This window comes from Thermothelomyces thermophilus, chromosome 7 (genome assembly GCF_000226095.1).
Source record: "Thermothelomyces thermophilus ATCC 42464 chromosome 7, complete sequence".
NCBI classification, from domain to species: Eukaryota; Fungi; Ascomycota; class Sordariomycetes; order Sordariales; family Chaetomiaceae; genus Thermothelomyces; species Thermothelomyces thermophilus.
Genome location: NC_016478.1, coordinates 810438 through 825653, shown reverse-complemented (window position 1 = coordinate 825653; position 15216 = coordinate 810438). Strand labels below are relative to the sequence as shown.

Below are 15216 nucleotides of genomic sequence, written 5' to 3'. Positions count from 1 at the left end.
AAAAAAAAAAAAAAAAAAAAAAAACATCGGTTTTTTCCCCCGCTCTTTTCTCTTCTCCTTTTCTCATTTCCGTCCTCGTTTCAACCATGGGGGGTGAAGGTTACTAAAGGGCGCGGCTATTCAGGGCGTTTTCGGGCCTCACACATAGACTTGAAGCCGGATATCTGTGGTGTAATGCTGGACTGAGACACGGAGAGAAACAAGAGGGCTTTAATCCGTAGTGTACTGTACAGCTCGTTGCATCTGGATACAGATTTACACTACGGACGTACTGTACTGTACAAGTACTGATCCGTGCGTCCCCACATACACTAGCGGCCTTTTCTTCGGCTTTTGAGGTTACGCAGGACGTACCCCAACAGGCTTAGTACTGAGTAGTTAGTGTATGTAATTCGTACATACAGTACCAATCCCGGTTCCGTCCAGGTACAGTACAGATCCGTCTGGCCCCGAGGCTCACCGGGTGACTCAAAGGAGCCGGCGATAACGGAAAAGAGAAGGCTACTACTCCATACCTCCGTACATACATACATACAAGTAAAGGCGGCCAGCCAAGGCCCGGACTTAAGAACGTCCCCACGGCCCTCCCAAGGCCACGGGCGGGGATGGCCAGTGCCGTTGCGTACACTAGTGTAAGGCAAAAAGCTTGGCGGTAAGGGACCGTTGGCCAAGTCCCCCCACTGATTCCTAGTGTAGTTAGTTAGTGTAGGGAAACACTGAGGGCGTGGTGCCCGATTACCAATCCTCTATCGCGCGGCATCATCAGAGCCATCGACTTGCGATGGGCTAGCGCACCGGGTACACTGCGCGATCGATCGATCCGAAAGACGTGTCATTCTCGCAGCGCGCGCGAGCTGCCCCGCCGAGGCCCCGGGCCCCTTCGAAGCATTCCGCACGCAGGCATCTCATCTCCGACAGCTCGCCAAGTTGTCGCCCACAACCACATCCACATCCACATCCACATCCACATCCACAGCCAAGCCCACCTCCCGCAACACTCATCCATGCCAGCAACGAGTGTCGAGGGCGTGGCGCCCGGCGCCGGCTTGGAGTGGCCGCCTGTTTCGGCTTCTAAGGAGCAACAGACCCGGCCGCCACCCCGCAAACGGAGGAGGATTGTCATTTCGTGCACCGAGTGCCACCGTCGAAAGCAAAAGGTGCTGCCTGCTGCCCGCTCGCTTCCCTGGCTCTGGTTTGCACTTCTGGGATTCCAAGTTCACACGGAGACTGACCAACACCTTGCTTGCAGTGCGACCGCAAGTTTCCCTGCACAAACTGCGTTTCGCGCAACAAGGACAGTGCGTGCCGGTACGAGACGGGTGCCCCGACTGCCAAACAACATGGGAGGCGAGCAGTCACGGGCATGACGGCCGCCCCTAGCGACATGGCCGGGAAGCAAGAGCTAAGCCAGGAGCGCACTACCACGACAGCAGCAGCGGCAACCTTTGGCTACTCCCACACCAGCGCGAACACCCTCGGCTTCCTCCACCACATTGAATCAACAACCAGTGCCACCTCCGCCAACCCAGACAACGACGACGATGACGATGACGATGACGACGACAAAAACAACAGCAACAGCAACAGCAACAATAGCAACAGCAACGATAATAATGTCGCCGACGTGACGGCGATCATCGCCGAGCTGCACAACCCCCTAAGCAGAACTAGCACGACCACGACGGCCAACTCTTCAGACTTGACGACAACGACGACCGCGACAACGACGACGACAAATACCACAAACAACACCCCAACACTCACCCCGGCCGAGAGAGCCACCCGCGACCGCTACAAGACGCTGATCCGCCAGCTCCCCGGCCGCTGCGCCATCGAGAAGCTGTCGGCCCTCTACTTTGCCGAGTTCAACACGCACTACGCCATGCTCGACCGCGACGTGTTCGACGCCCAGCTGGCCGCCTGGTACCGGTTGCCCTTCAGCCTGCTCTCGAGCGGGCCCGGCCCGGCCGCGCTGAGCCGGGAGATGCGCGCGTTCCCGGCCGTCGTCTTCCAGGTCTGCGCCGTCGCCCTGCTCGTCCTCGAGGACGAGGACGCGCTCGACTCGGGCGGCGGCGGCGGCGACGCCGCGTGGTTCTCGGGCCTCAAGTACGCCGGCGGCATGACCTTTGAGGACCTGGCCCGCGAGTACAGCGACTGCGGCGTCGAGCTGCTCACCGTCCTGGGCAAGCGCGAGATGTCCCTCAACACGGTCCTGGCCGGCTGGATGAGGGCGAGCTGGCTGAAGTATGTCGGCTTGGTCACCGAGTCGGTACGTTTTGTTTTTTCTGTTCTTCTCTCACTTTCTTCCCCCTCCTCTCTCTCTCTCTCCTTTACTCTCTCTGTTTTCCCTTCTATTCCTTTCTCTTGTCATTTCTTGTCATTTCTTGTTTGTTTTTCTGTTTCTTCTCTCACTTTCTTCCCCCTCCTCTCTCTCTCCTTTAACTCTCTCTGTTTTCCCTTCTATTCCTTTCTCTTCTCATTTCTTGTCATTTCTTGTTTGTTTGGCCATCCTTTGTCGTCGTACATTGTTGTCCAATGACAGGCTGGCTCACATGGAGATGACACAGTGGCATGCGGTCGGCTCGGCGGTCCGCGACGCCCAGGAGATCGGCTTGCACCGGGACAGCCTGGATCCCAAACCGGCGAGCAACGACGCCGAGGCGGTGCTGGAGAACCAGTGGGAAGTCCAACGCCGCAGGAAGGCGTGGATGACGCTCGTCCAGTGGGACATCCACATGGCGTCTGTGCTGGGCCGCCCGACCACCACCGACCTCAGGATGGCGCCCCCCTCGCTAGCCGTGGACGCGCCGGTGCCCAAGGACCGCTCCAAGACACCCGTGTTGCCGAGAGGGGAGATTGACCCGCCCACGCCGGTGACCAGGGCTATCTGGGCATATCACGTCACGCGTCCGCTGAAGGAGATACTGGAACTGGAGAAGGAAGGACCCTGTCCGAAGGACTTCAGCAGGGTCGACCGCTTGCACAACGAGCTCTTGGATCTCGAGGCCAGGACGCCGGCATTCTTCAGGTTGGAGAACCCCGATATCCGGTTCGACGCACTGCCCAAGTGCGCCTGGCTTCCCCTGGCCAGGGTGGTCTTTCCACAGCTGATCTCGTTCGAGCTGATGGCGCTGCACCGACCGTACATCTTCACGAGGCCAAAGAGCAGGACAGAAGCGCTGAAGGCGAGCCTCGATATGCTGGACGCGCAGCGGTTGCATTTCCAGTCGCTCAGGCCGCAAATGTACAAGACGTAGGTCTCCCTCCGACCTCTCCCAAAAGCTACGCCGGCGTGCGACTCGCTGACCCGCCTTGGCAGTTTCTCCATGTTTTTCGGAACCTTTGATGCCATCGTGCTGATGGCTTCCATATACATCCTCTTTCCCAAGGAGCACCCCGACATGGTGCCCCGGGCAGTTCAGCACTTCCACTGGGCCGTCGAGCGCTTCGAGGCCATGTCGACCCGCAACTCGCTGGCGAAATCGGCCCTGGGCGTGCTCCATGCCATCTACATGCGGATGACGAAGGCGTTGGGGCTGTCCAAACTGGCCGCCAAGAGGATGCTGCTCCCGGGGTCTGCGTCCAACTCCAACTTCCAGGCGAACGGAAGCGCCAACAGCAGCATAGCGTCATCTAGTGGGTTCAGTCCCTGCGCGACAACGAGTTACAACCCATCCCCGTCTACGGGGTCCGGGACGGCCATGAGTTCGACAGCCATGTCTACGCCCGGGCACGACTTCTCCCCCCCTCAGCACTCGGGCTTAAACGGCAGCACTCAACAAACCAGCGCCGCGGAGCTGACTACGACGACAACTCCGCCCGAAGACCCCGCTACCGGCTTCAGCTTCAACTGGGATCCGGATCCGGACTTGTTCACGGTCAACCCGTCCTCCAACGACAACCCGTTCGAGTGGAACCCGCCAAGCGACTTCGACTGGTCCAGTCTGCAGCCCATCTATGCCACCAGCGACTTGGTCTACCACAACCTGACCAGGACCGTTCCCGGGGCCCCCGGGGCCCCCGGCGGCGGCGACGGCGGGCAAAACGGGGTCGGCTGGGACTACCAGGCCCAACAGGGCACGTACGATGGGAGAGGAGGAGGAGGCACGGGTCTCCAATGCAACGGCCCAGACATGACGGCGGGAGGCGGGGGAGGAGGAATGGGCATGGGGACGGCGACGGCACCCGACGGCGGAGGGGCGACGACCCTCCCGTATTGTCAGTTCAGAGGCGATTTCGGGGACGATAGCGTGTGGAACCTGCTGAATCAGTATTCCCCATTTTGATCAAAACTGAAATCCCTGGGCGTCAGGGACGGGCGAGATGGGAATGAGTAGTAGTCGTTGATGCACAATAATATTAGAACGCATCACTCCCGGTAAACAGGTTGTTGCTTTGATGTTTGTACGTGGGTCTTACGGTGTGTATCAAGGTTAGGCAGGGCTGTGTGTTTCTTTGAATGTTTTGGTAGCCGCGGGAGGGAAGCAAGCATCACACGAGACACATTATGGTTCCAAATACGACCACGACCACAGGTTTCACTTCACGTCATACACTTTGTCGCTGCTTTTCGTGACTGATATTTACTTTTCCTGAGCTTGCTTTGACGAACCACTGACTACTAACTAACGATCATTGCTATGCATCACCCTTCTGCCTTTCTGCTTGCTTGCGATTTCAGTTGTAATTATTATGGTACCACCCACCAATGTGAACCTGGAATGGAGGTCTCAACATCGATGTCATCACAGTGGCCAACGACGCAAGAGGGGGGAAAACCAAAAAAAAAAAAAAGGAGAAAAGATAAACAAAAGCCAGCTGCGCTTTGACAAAAGACAATCAATGGTTGGTAGAGAGAAGTCACGAGCAAGGTTATATGATATGGCTACCGACGACCCGTCTTCTTCTTGGGGCGACCTCTCGACCGCGCGGTAGTCGGCTTCTCCGCTTGCATGGACCGAGCCGACGGCTTGTCCGACGCGGCGGCCCGCCTCTGCGCCCTCGTCGACCGGTCCGTCTTGGGCCGGCCGGCGGGTTGCTCTCCCACCGGAGCCCGGGCGGCGCGTTGGCGGCTCTGACGTGCCTGCGGTGGGGGGGCGGGCGCCGGCGGCGGTGGGGGGTTGGCCTTGGTTTTGTTCATGGCGGCGATCCTGGCGCTGCGCCGGACGGGTTGCACGGGCTGCTCGTCTTTCCGCTGGCGCGGGCGCCGGCGGGGCTGCTGCTGCTGCTGCTGCGGAGCGGCCTGGGCGGGCTCCGGAACCTCCGGCGCAGAATCGTCCGCGGCCGGGGGAGTGGGGGGAGCGCGTGGAAGCGGGTGGCTAGAGAAGAGCCCTGTCCCCGAGTGCACGGTCTGGTCGCCGGATGGGAAGTGCCGCGGCGAGTGCGAGCGAGGCGGGGGCGGAGGCGGAGGCGTAGGAGGCCGGATGGCCTCGAGCGCATCGACCTCGGAGGGCGTGAACTCGAGATCCATGGTCTCGAGCGGCGTCAGATCCTCGGGTTCTGGGGAAGGGCTCTCGTGCCTCCATTTCCAGCCAGGGACGTATGCTCCCTCGACCGGTTGGTCCCATTCATCCCTCCAATCCCCTCGGCTCTTCCACCGTTCAATAACGGGCTTTGCAATCGGCTCTCGGTAATGCCGTCGCTTCATCGGAGGAATGCGGTAAAATCGCTCACGCTCCTCAAAGTACTCGGCCATGAACACGAACCAGGGCCGCGAGATGATGAAAGACTCGGCTTGCGAGGCCGAGGCGTCGTCTGGAAGGCGTGATCGGGGGGGGACCGGTGCATGCTCCCCATGCAGCAATCCTTGGCGCAATGCTAAAGCCCGTGTTATGGGATGTTTTGGGTTTGCGGCGGTGGCGGTAGCAGACGGAGTCCACTCGGCGGCGGCGTCGCCGTGCTGCCACCTCCATTTCCACTTGGACGCGTCGTCGTCGGGATTCGTACCGTTGCGTCGGCCGGGGATCCCCCACTGGGGATTCCACACACCGAGCTTCCGCCAGCGGCGCTTGATGTTGCGCCGTACAAGGATGTTCAGGCGCTCATCGCCGGCCCTGCCTTGGAAGTCGAGGAATTTTTGGGCCTCGGCGTTGGCGGGCCGGAGCTCCCGGCAGACACGCCGGATCCGTTGTGCTTCGATAACAGCTTCCTGGTGGTATCGATGGCCGGGTTGGTATACTTTGCCGGAAAAGTGCAGGTCCATGGCGACCGTGTCTCGTTCGGCGTCGGTCAACGGCTGCTTCATCAAATCGACAAACTCTTGCAGCACGCCGCTGCCGTCGGAACCCAGGGGTAGCTCGTTTTCGAGATACTCCTCGTCGTCGGTCGAGGATAGGTACGGCGGCGGCTCGTCGCGATCGAAGCGGTCCAGGGCGCGTTCCCGCAGGCGTTGGTCGCCAGCAAGACGCGCCAGCTCTGGCAACGCTTCGTTTCGCAGAGCATTGTGAATCTGTGCCTCGTCAAATAAAGGCGGCATCTTTTCTCATGTCTGTTCAGCCGATCGCCACTTCAGTTTCTGGTGACGTTCTCGCCGAGGCGGGTTGGTGTGTATTTGAAAATTCGTTCGACGGATTGCATGGTAACATGGCTCGGTATGTATGCTTCAGGGTGGCTTTCAAGCTGGTCACTCTTTCGGTTGATTGATTGGGTTGACCAATGTTAGCGTTACACAGGGGAGCAGAGCATTGTTTACCCGCATTTGCTTATGTAACACTGCATGCATGGCTCTCAAACGCGCGCGCCAGAGAGCAGGCCACGCAGCGGCTAACAGGGGAGCTTGGATGGATGCCCGTTTGGGTAGATTGCAACCTCGGAATCCACGGCCACACAGCTCCCCGCTGTATGTACAGTACAGACGTACAGTACATATACACGGATTACAGTACCTTCCACCCTTTGCAATCCGCTGCCGCCCAACGCGACCCTTCCTTGACAACACCGGCGCTTGCATCAGCCTAGTTTGAGTGTCACAACATCCAGTGGCGCGCGCCTCGCTCAGAGCTCATGAGGCCCAATGAATTTGCGTTGTTGGATGCTTTTCCAAGCGAGACCGATAAGGCGACCAACACATCCATGGCGGAAAATGGAAACAGGCCGCAAGGACTCTTTCCTGGATCAGAGGTATATCTATCAGGCGCGGCGACCATGCGAACCACAGCTCCTCCTAGCCCCCGTTCTGGGGTAAGCTATCTTTGTATGTTCTCCCCTCCGGCATGACCCGAAACGCCAACTCAAGTACGCTCTTCCACCTGGTGCCAGAGAACGCGGCTGCCAGCGATGCTCTTCTCCATCCCGATAATGCCCGGTTTGTGTCGACCAGCAAGAGAGGTCTCGACGGGCTCGAGATTGGGTTCCATGTCCCGTCCATTCCCAAAGGCCGCGTTATCACTAGACTCGGCCGAGACGCCGACCTGATCCTCCGCGGTCGCTCTGTCTCGGCGGTCCACGTAGCCTTTGAGATACACCCCGAGACCCTCGTCGTGCTGCTGTCCGTTCGGTCCAAGTATTCGTCTTCGGTCACCGTCAGCCCTGACGTTGGCCAAACCATGGAGCCGGTTGAGGGAGACTGTGTCATCGTCTACGGAACCGACTACAGGATCTCCATCGCCTCCTACGACTTCCGGTTGATGTGGCGAGATCTGGGATCGGTGGAAGCCCTGCGTCAGCTCGCGATCGAGGGCTACCAAATCTCTCTTCAGCGTCTCCAAACCGTCCGCTCGCGGGACCTCCCAACCGACGGCGACAGCTCGGAGCTCCACTCCTGGCACAACACCCGGCTGCACACCGCCCGGCGCATTCTGTTTCGCGAGGCCGTGGGGGCGCCTCGTGAACTTATCGGAGAGGGCACGTTCGGCGCCGTGTACCGAGCTATCGATCTCGAATCCGGGAACCCCTTTGCTGTGAAGGTGGTCAAGTTGTATGTTTACGGGGCTCGATATGTCGAGCAGGCACGAGCCGCCGTCCACCGAGAGATGAAGACTCTGGAGTATCTCAAACACGTACGTCTCCCGGAGTACTTGCACACGCCCATACTCCGCGGTGGGGTTATTTGCTAACAGCAGGCGGGAACAGAAACACATCGTCGAATGTCTGGGCACTGCCAAGTTCGACAGCGACCAGCCCGAGATCTTTATGCCGCTACGGCCGGGCAATCTCAGGGTGCTCGCAGGGGACAAGGACAAGCGCTGCACCGACGACAGCCTCTGCATGCAGGTTCTCGAGCAGATGCTGAGCGCCCTCGATTACTTGGCCGATCGCGGTTACTGCCACCGGGACATCAAGCCCGAGAACATTCTGTACTACGAGCACGCCGAGCAAGGCACATATACCTTCCAACTCGCAGACTTTGGTCTCGCCAATCACCAGGCGAATGCCGGCACCATGTGCGGCACCAAATTCTACCAAGCTCCCGAGCTCTACCGCGACTACGGCACTGCCGGGATCCAGAGCCCAAAGATGGACATCTGGTCTCTCTTTTGCACCATCCTCGATGTGCACCCCAAGTTCAACTTCCCCCCCTGGAACGCCACGTCCTACCACGACATTCTGGTGGCGGTCCGGGCTGCCGTGCCTCTGATTCCCAAGCTGGCCGACATGGCGCGAGAGGACCCCGCCCAGCGCGCCTCGGCCGCCCAGCTGCTGGTGGCTCACTTTGGCGGCAGGGGGCTGACGACGCGGAAGTCGGCAATCCCGCCGCTCCCCTCGCAGCCGCCGGCCTATCGAGAACAGGCGCCGCCGCCGGCAAACCTCGGCAGTCCGCCGCCTGCCAACGCTCGCTCCCCGTCACCCCGCCCGCTGCCGCAGAGGGCACCCAAGGCACCGCCGCTGATCGTATACGACTCGCGCCACCGTCGTCAGCGGGGGAAGGAGCCGGCCGTCGGGCCATCCAACCTCTTCGAGGTCGCCCGCGCGCAAAATCGCGCGCAAAATCCCAGGCCGCCGCAGCCGATGATGATGGCGGCGCCACGCCAGGACGGCGGCGGCGTCAGGAAATCGAGGGCCGTACCTGCCGGGTCGCCCACCCAGTCGCAACGGATCGTGGATGCGCTCGATACCGAATTGTTGAGCGCGGCATATGCGGGGAGGGCGTAGGAGGAATAAGATACCCCATGAAGGGCGCATGGCCGACTGCGAGCAGGATCTCCCGGTATGCATGTTTGTTACTGTTGCTGCACTGTTTTTTGCGATGATATTCTTTGATGTTGTTTGTTTTTATGGGTTTGCTGGTTTTTTGGGGCTATCCTTGTTGGCAAAGCAGGTGGTTTTTTTTTTTGCGGTTTGCTATCCTCGTCTCTCAGATTGCCAGTTCGTCGTCTCTTTCCGTCTTGTCCTGTCCTTTATGTTCTCGTGGTTTTCTCCCTCTGTTAGCTAGGTAGCCGAGTATTGCATAATGGCTAAGTAGATAGGTATTATTCTGTACTCCCGACGCCCCTTTGGTTTGACATCCTCGTCGCGGTAGACCGTTTGTTCTCGCCTGGGGCATGCTTGTTAGGACACCAAACCACCCCCCTTCCCCTAAGGACGTTATCGCTCGTCCCTCTCATACGGTCCTTGATGTAGAACTACGGCCTGCGAAAACAATACCTGGGACTCGCGCGTATCAAACTCGGTAGTATACACCGCGTGTAACCGTTTAGCCACTACTTTAAGGCAGGCATATATAACTACTACTTCCTAGCCAAGTGGGTGCTAAGTAGGTGCTACGCTCTCGACCCGAGTAGATAAGGGCCTATAAGCAACTGCGCGATGGGCGTGTCAAGCTACCAAATATTATACAGGGGACTGGGCGCCCGTTCGTAAGTTCTCCAAGGGCGGATCGCGAATATAAAGGTTTCGGAGGCTATACTAGATGTCAAGTAAGCATGCCTTTACAAATCGACTCCAGGCGATATGAACCTGAGGGAATAAAGAGAAAGCATAGAGTTCTTATATAGCGATGTCATTTTAAGTAAGCCGGTTTCATCCTAACCTAAAATGCTACCTTTTCTTTCGGCAGTTTGGAGAGATCAGGTGGCGCTCTTTCCACTTTCTCCTCTAGAGGTTCGCTCCTAGTCATCGAGTGCAGAATGGCACCAGCGAAGCAAGAGTGTACCTACCTGAATAAAAGCCAAGATTCACTGCAGATCTTGGCCACCGATTGAGTCACTCGGCGACAGGTGTATTGATGCAGTCTAGAAAGTCTCTAGTACTGTTCGGAACAGCTGTAAAAACGTCAAACTTTCTTTAGGTTATCTTTTTAACCCTCTAATTATTTGGGAGCATCTTCCTCTTTCAATCAGCATTTTCGAGTTTGGGACTTGGATAATACCCTCCACTACGACTGTCGGCCCATTTGGAATTTGGAGACCCATTCCCCAATATGACCTGCGAATCTACCTCGAGCCTGTCATCGCGCGCCATCGCCTCTTGGGAAGCCAACGCGGCCTATTGGGACAGCACCATCACGAAGCAGGGTAACAAGTACTGGCGCCGCCTGCAGGAGCCTTCTCTGACTCGCCTCCTGAAGCTGACCCTCTCTTCCTCGTCACCATGCCGTGCTTTGGACCTAGCGACTGGCAACGGCCTATGCGCGCGCTGGCTGGTACGCAACGGGGCGACCTCCGTGCTGGCCACGGACGCGAGCGAAAATATGCTAGCACTGGCGCGGGCACATTGCGAGGACGGGGAGGAGTCGGAACTGGAAAGGAAGGAGATTCGGTGGCGGCGGGTAGACGTTACGAGCAAGTCGGATCTTACGGCCCTCGCGCGGGACGAAAGTCCGTTCGAGATAGTGCTGATGAACATGGCCATTATGGACGTCGCCGACTTGGAACCGCTTGCTGGGGTATTGCGGGACTTGTTGGTCGAGAATGGAGTGTAAGTCCGAAGACGTGTAGACTTCTAGCCGTCGAGAACGGTCGAGAAGTCTCCGGGCACGGAAGGGAACAATTACCATGTTGACGGACTAATTATTTATTTACTGGCAGCTTCGTGGCCACCCTGCTACACCCCGTCTTCTTCACGTCCAACGCGACGCGGAATATCGAGGTCCGCTTTGATCCCGTGACGGGCGAGTCCGAGATCGTCCGTGGTAAGATTGTCAGGGAGTATATGTCGGTCCCACCGTCTCTGGGAATTGCTGTACCAGGGCAGCCCGAGAAGCAGGTGAGTTGAGTCGGCTTGGACTACGTCGCGGCCCCGTATAATTAAGGGTGCAGGGACTAAACGTTGGCAGATCTATTTCCATCGCCCAATGCACGAGCTTTTCACCACCTTTTTCAAGGCTGGGCTGGTTATGGATGCTATGGAAGAACTAGCATTTACCGAAGAGGATGCCGAGGAAAGGATCGAGTCTACCACGACTTTTACGCAGCTGCCGGCCATTCTCTCATTTCGAATGAGATTGGCGCAGGGCAAGCACGCCCCCAGGGAAGTAATCGTGAGGATTATTTTTTCCATAGGGGAGGGGCTGACAAAGGAAGGCCACCTTCTTCGCACGGTCTACCATGCCAAGGCGCTATACAGCGCTAAACAAGAAGTCAATTATACTCCGTACGGCATTTGAGAATTAGTGTAGTACAGGATACAAGCGGACTGTCTGGGGTAATTAGCGAGGTGAAGCGGCACGGCCTAGGCAAAGTATAGCACTCCCTCATCCAGGACGCCATCCCGGGGCCTGCTTGGGAACTAAATTTGTTTCTTCAAAGGTGGAACGAGAATCGCTCATTCTCACCTCCTGACATGGCCCTTCTTCGTACGCTTCTAGAAATAGGGACCATCGTGGATGATTGCAGCCGCGTATGGCCAATAAGAGCTGGCCCTACATCAACATTAAGTCGCCTGAATGACCGTGTCGAAGAGCAAGGTTGGATATCGCTGATCTAACCAAAAACCATAAGGCGATAAAATGGGCCATGGATGTTTAGGGTAAGCGGATTTCTCCAGTACGATCTTGAGTGGGGTCTACTTAGAGTGTTACCACTCCTCTGGGAACAAAGAAGCTGCTACTCCGCAAAATGGCGGGGTTGGGCTACCCAGGTATGTACACTACGGACTACATACCTTACTTTAAGAGCGGGCCCTGCCTACACTACACTCCAAAGAAAGCCCTGCTTTGGGAGAGCCTGCCTTGAAGCGCCCCGGCTTTTGCGAGTGTGCGTCTTGGATCCCCACTCCAATCCGCCGGCCCCCCTGCCTATTGCAAGCCACACCATCCCATATTCTGTTCGGGGCATAATTAGCCTCGGGCTTCGTCTACACTAAACCGACTAGGTCAATCGCAGAACAGGTCTTCAGCATTCGATTTCCGAACCTTCGAGTCCGCAAAGGCCAAGAAGCAGAGGCCGGTCAACGGCTGCGGCCCCCTCCTTTTTGACCGCCAAGCCGCTAACGAAATATGGTAGTGAGCCTAATAACTAACTAGCAGGCATACCGATGCCTCACTCTCCGGCTCGGGGCCGGGGAAGTTTGGTTTTAGTTCATAGGCCTTTGACTTAACCTGGAAGTGATCAGTACTCGTAGCTAATTACTTTGTCATCAGCATCCTACGAGCACCTGTTTGCACTCTCACCGGACGCAGGGATCATAGATCTAGGGTCCAATGGCTTTGCCTGATCTCTTGCGTTTTCTTCGATCTTCGTTTAAGAAGAAGCTCTGCGGCCGCATTTCCTGAGCCGACATCCGAGCACCGTTGATCATCAGCCACCCTCATCAGTTACTTTCCTGACTGATGCCTGCCCGAGAGGATGTTGCTGGACAACGATCCATGGCAGGCTACACCCCCCCCCCCCCCCGGGACTTTCGAGAGCCTCCGGGTTATTCAAGACTCCCGGGTCTCGCCCGACGTCTTCCTTGATTCCATCGCCCAAGTCATCCCTCTAATAATCAACCCTCATCGCCGCCCCGCCGAATATCTGCAAAACATAAGCCTGAAGAAGACTTGGTTACTGCCACGGCGCCAGCAGACAGCGGCAACTCGACCGGCAGCACGCCAAAAGGGACCACTCTGTTTATCGTCATAGCATTCCTCAGCATCTCGCTCTACAACGTCGTCGACCTGAGCTTCATTATCCTAGCCACCTTCAAGCGGCGCAGCGGCCTCTACTTTTGGAGTTTCGTCGTGGCGACATGGGCTATAGCCGTATATTCTGTTGGATTCCTGATCAAGTCCGTGGTGCCGGCCTGCCCCGGAGGGGTCTATATGACTCTGGTCGTGGTGGGATGGTGCTTCATGGTGACCGGCCAGTCGGTCGTCCTGTACTCACGCCTCCACATCGTCATGCGCAACACGTCCCGGCTGCGGCTCGTGCTGGCCATGATCGTCGCCAACGCCGTCATCGGCCACATTCCTACCGCCGTGTTCGCCTACGGCTCCAACTCGTCCAACCCCGCCCCCTTCATCGTCCCCTACTCCATCTACGAGCGGGTCCAGGTGACGCTCTTCTTCCTGCAGGAGATCATCATCTCGGGCCTCTACATCCACGAGACGGTTCTTCTCATGCGCGTGCGAAGCCGCAGTGGCATAAGCGGCCGCAACCAGGGCCGCGACAGCACGCGGCGGCGCCTCATGACGCACTTGGTCGTCGTCAACGCCGTCATCGTCGTGCTCGACATCACCATCCTCGCCCTCGAGTTCGCGGGTCTGTACGCCATACAGACTGCATACAAGGGCTTCGTCTACAGCATCAAGCTCAAGATCGAGTTCAGCATCCTGAACCGGTTAGTCGAGATGACCCAGGGCGGTTCTTCCGGCCACGATAGCTCGTACGCCAGGACGGCAGCCAACAACAACACGAGCCTACCATTGGAGACGATGGACGGGTTGAGGGAGAAGAACAGGAGGTCGAGAGCCGCGGCCGACCACCACTACCCCCACCAGCACCGCAACGACATGGGCAACAAGGTGTACGTCGGCGCGGGCGGCCCCGGCGCGGACGCGGAAGACGGGAAGCACAACGGCGTGTCAGTGGTCATGACGACCGAGGTCACCGTCCAGCGCGACAGGCTCTACGTGGATTCGGACCGCGATAGGGACGCAGAGAGCATCAGCGGCAGGTCGGGCGCGACGGTAGAATCGGCCGTCGAGGGCAGCATCGGACAGGCGCGGCAGCCATCGTACTCGTCTCAGAGAAACATTGTCAATACGCAGTATTAGTCACGATAATTAGTCTGCACCGCCCTCGAGATGGCTTTGATTGCTCCCGGCAGACTCTTTCCTCATACTTTTATCGTCGGTTCCTAATACCTGTTTTGTAATTGGTGTAAATTATATATAAGTAACATAGATGGCTGCTAGTATTAATTCTCAATCTTAAGACTATAATGCCTAGCTCCCTTTCGCAGCCCCAAAGCTAGTCGAGAGAGTGGGCATACAGTATAATAGTGTAGTGAGGACGACCCGTATGCATTATCGCTCCCCGCTATCCGCCGCAAAATCACGGCCTGCGAATGCTACGGAGCTCTCCTGCTCTGGGCCCCGACTTGGCACGTCGGCATCCTACCATATAGCTACTTGACACTTTCCCTCCAGTTGCTCAATTCTCCGGGATCACCTCTGGTCGCCGATACCTCTGCTGGCAGGTCGGGATGGAAAAGGGGCGAAACGATGTGCGATTCGCGTATATTACCACATTCGTTTATAGGGCAAGCCACTTATTTACACCTACATATAACTCGGGACCTACTCACACCGAAACACTAGCGGGTCTGGCCCGGTGTAATTAATTAGTCCGTTCTCGGTGTAAGCTAAATCCTTTGCACAGACCGATGCCAGGAATGCCCTGCGCCAGCTTTGACATCTGGGACTATAATTACCCTTTCTGGTGGACCGGGCCCCACTAGAGTTCCCGGCCCCACCAGGGTTGCAACCACCCACATCTTCCTACATGATACATAGCTCTGGTCAGCCTTTTCCTTCTTCCTCAACCACAACCACCACAACTATCACCACCGTAGCAGAGATACGAAGATCGTTGGTTTCCGCATCCATCCATCCACACCTTTCTTTCCGAAATAGGGATACCTCTGAATAGACAAAAGTCTAGGTGGCGCTTTTGTACATACCTAAAAAAGACTAGGACAGATATACACTAGATATCTTGTCTCAAGTTAGAGAGATCAGCGATGGAGACTTCCAGCACGCTGCCTCGGAACCCCATGTCGTTGCTCACTCCTCCTCCTCTCCAGCCCCCAATCCTCTACCTTGGATGAATGCTCCGGTAACTGAGGCTTCCCACCAAG

General features: G+C 57.3%; 5 protein-coding genes across 5 annotated transcripts; 4 read left to right on the top strand and 1 right to left on the bottom strand.

Annotated features, from left to right (window-relative positions):
* The first annotated feature begins 680 nt into the window (after window positions 1–680).
* Window positions 681–4540, top strand: MYCTH_2311492 (uncharacterized protein). The gene is made up of 4 exons (XM_003666584.1): window positions 681–1157; window positions 1250–2269; window positions 2568–3253; window positions 3320–4540. Exons 1-4 carry the CDS (start codon window positions 1005–1007, stop codon window positions 4284–4286), a joined length of 2826 nt encoding a protein of 941 aa, XP_003666632.1. The 5' UTR covers window positions 681–1004; the 3' UTR covers window positions 4287–4540.
* A 317-nt stretch (window positions 4541–4857) lies between these two features.
* Window positions 4858–6621, bottom strand: MYCTH_2311488 (uncharacterized protein). The gene has a single exon (XM_003666583.1). It carries the CDS (start codon window positions 6473–6475, stop codon window positions 4886–4888), a length of 1590 nt encoding a protein of 529 aa, XP_003666631.1. The 5' UTR covers window positions 6476–6621; the 3' UTR covers window positions 4858–4885.
* Window positions 6622–6940: 319 nt separating this feature from the next.
* Window positions 6941–9425, top strand: MYCTH_2311486 (uncharacterized protein). The gene is made up of 2 exons (XM_003666582.1): window positions 6941–7997; window positions 8071–9425. The coding sequence occupies exons 1-2, from the start codon at window positions 7212–7214 to the stop codon at window positions 9088–9090; spliced, it is 1806 nt and encodes a 601-aa protein (XP_003666630.1). The 5' UTR covers window positions 6941–7211; the 3' UTR covers window positions 9091–9425.
* A 547-nt stretch (window positions 9426–9972) lies between these two features.
* On the top strand, window positions 9973–11208 carry MYCTH_2311484 (uncharacterized protein; the record flags this gene model as incomplete). Its single annotated transcript, XM_003666581.1, has 2 exons — window positions 9973–10854; window positions 10965–11208. Coding segments are annotated over exons 1-2 (679 nt in total), but the record flags the coding sequence as incomplete, so codon positions are not given.
* Window positions 11209–13088: 1880 nt separating this feature from the next.
* On the top strand, window positions 13089–14308 carry MYCTH_2311483 (uncharacterized protein). Its single transcript, XM_003666580.1, has one exon. It carries the CDS (start codon window positions 13178–13180, stop codon window positions 14129–14131), a length of 954 nt encoding a protein of 317 aa, XP_003666628.1. The 5' UTR covers window positions 13089–13177; the 3' UTR covers window positions 14132–14308.
* The last annotated feature ends 908 nt before the right edge of the window (window positions 14309–15216 follow it).

What these genes read in the sequence shown, in the direction of transcription:
- MYCTH_2311492 (XM_003666584.1), top strand. Translation starts at nt 1,005, where the DNA reads ATGCCAGCAACGAGTGTCGAGGGCGTGGCGCCCGGCGCCGGCTTGGAG. An exon ending in GCCACCGTCGAAAGCAAAAG is followed by an intron (nt 1,158 to 1,249) that starts GTGCTGCCTGCT and finishes CCTTGCTTGCAG; the next exon opens with TGCGACCGCAAGTTTCCCTG. An exon ending in TCGGCTTGGTCACCGAGTCG is followed by an intron (nt 2,270 to 2,567) that starts GTACGTTTTGTT and finishes GAGATGACACAG; the next exon opens with TGGCATGCGGTCGGCTCGGC.
- MYCTH_2311488 (XM_003666583.1), bottom strand. Translation starts at nt 6,475, where the DNA reads ATGCCGCCTTTATTTGACGAGGCACAGATTCACAATGCTCTGCGAAAC.
- MYCTH_2311486 (XM_003666582.1), top strand. Translation starts at nt 7,212, where the DNA reads ATGACCCGAAACGCCAACTCAAGTACGCTCTTCCACCTGGTGCCAGAG. An exon ending in CTCTGGAGTATCTCAAACAC is followed by an intron (nt 7,998 to 8,070) that starts GTACGTCTCCCG and finishes AGGCGGGAACAG; the next exon opens with AAACACATCGTCGAATGTCT.
- MYCTH_2311483 (XM_003666580.1), top strand. Translation starts at nt 13,178, where the DNA reads ATGACTCTGGTCGTGGTGGGATGGTGCTTCATGGTGACCGGCCAGTCG.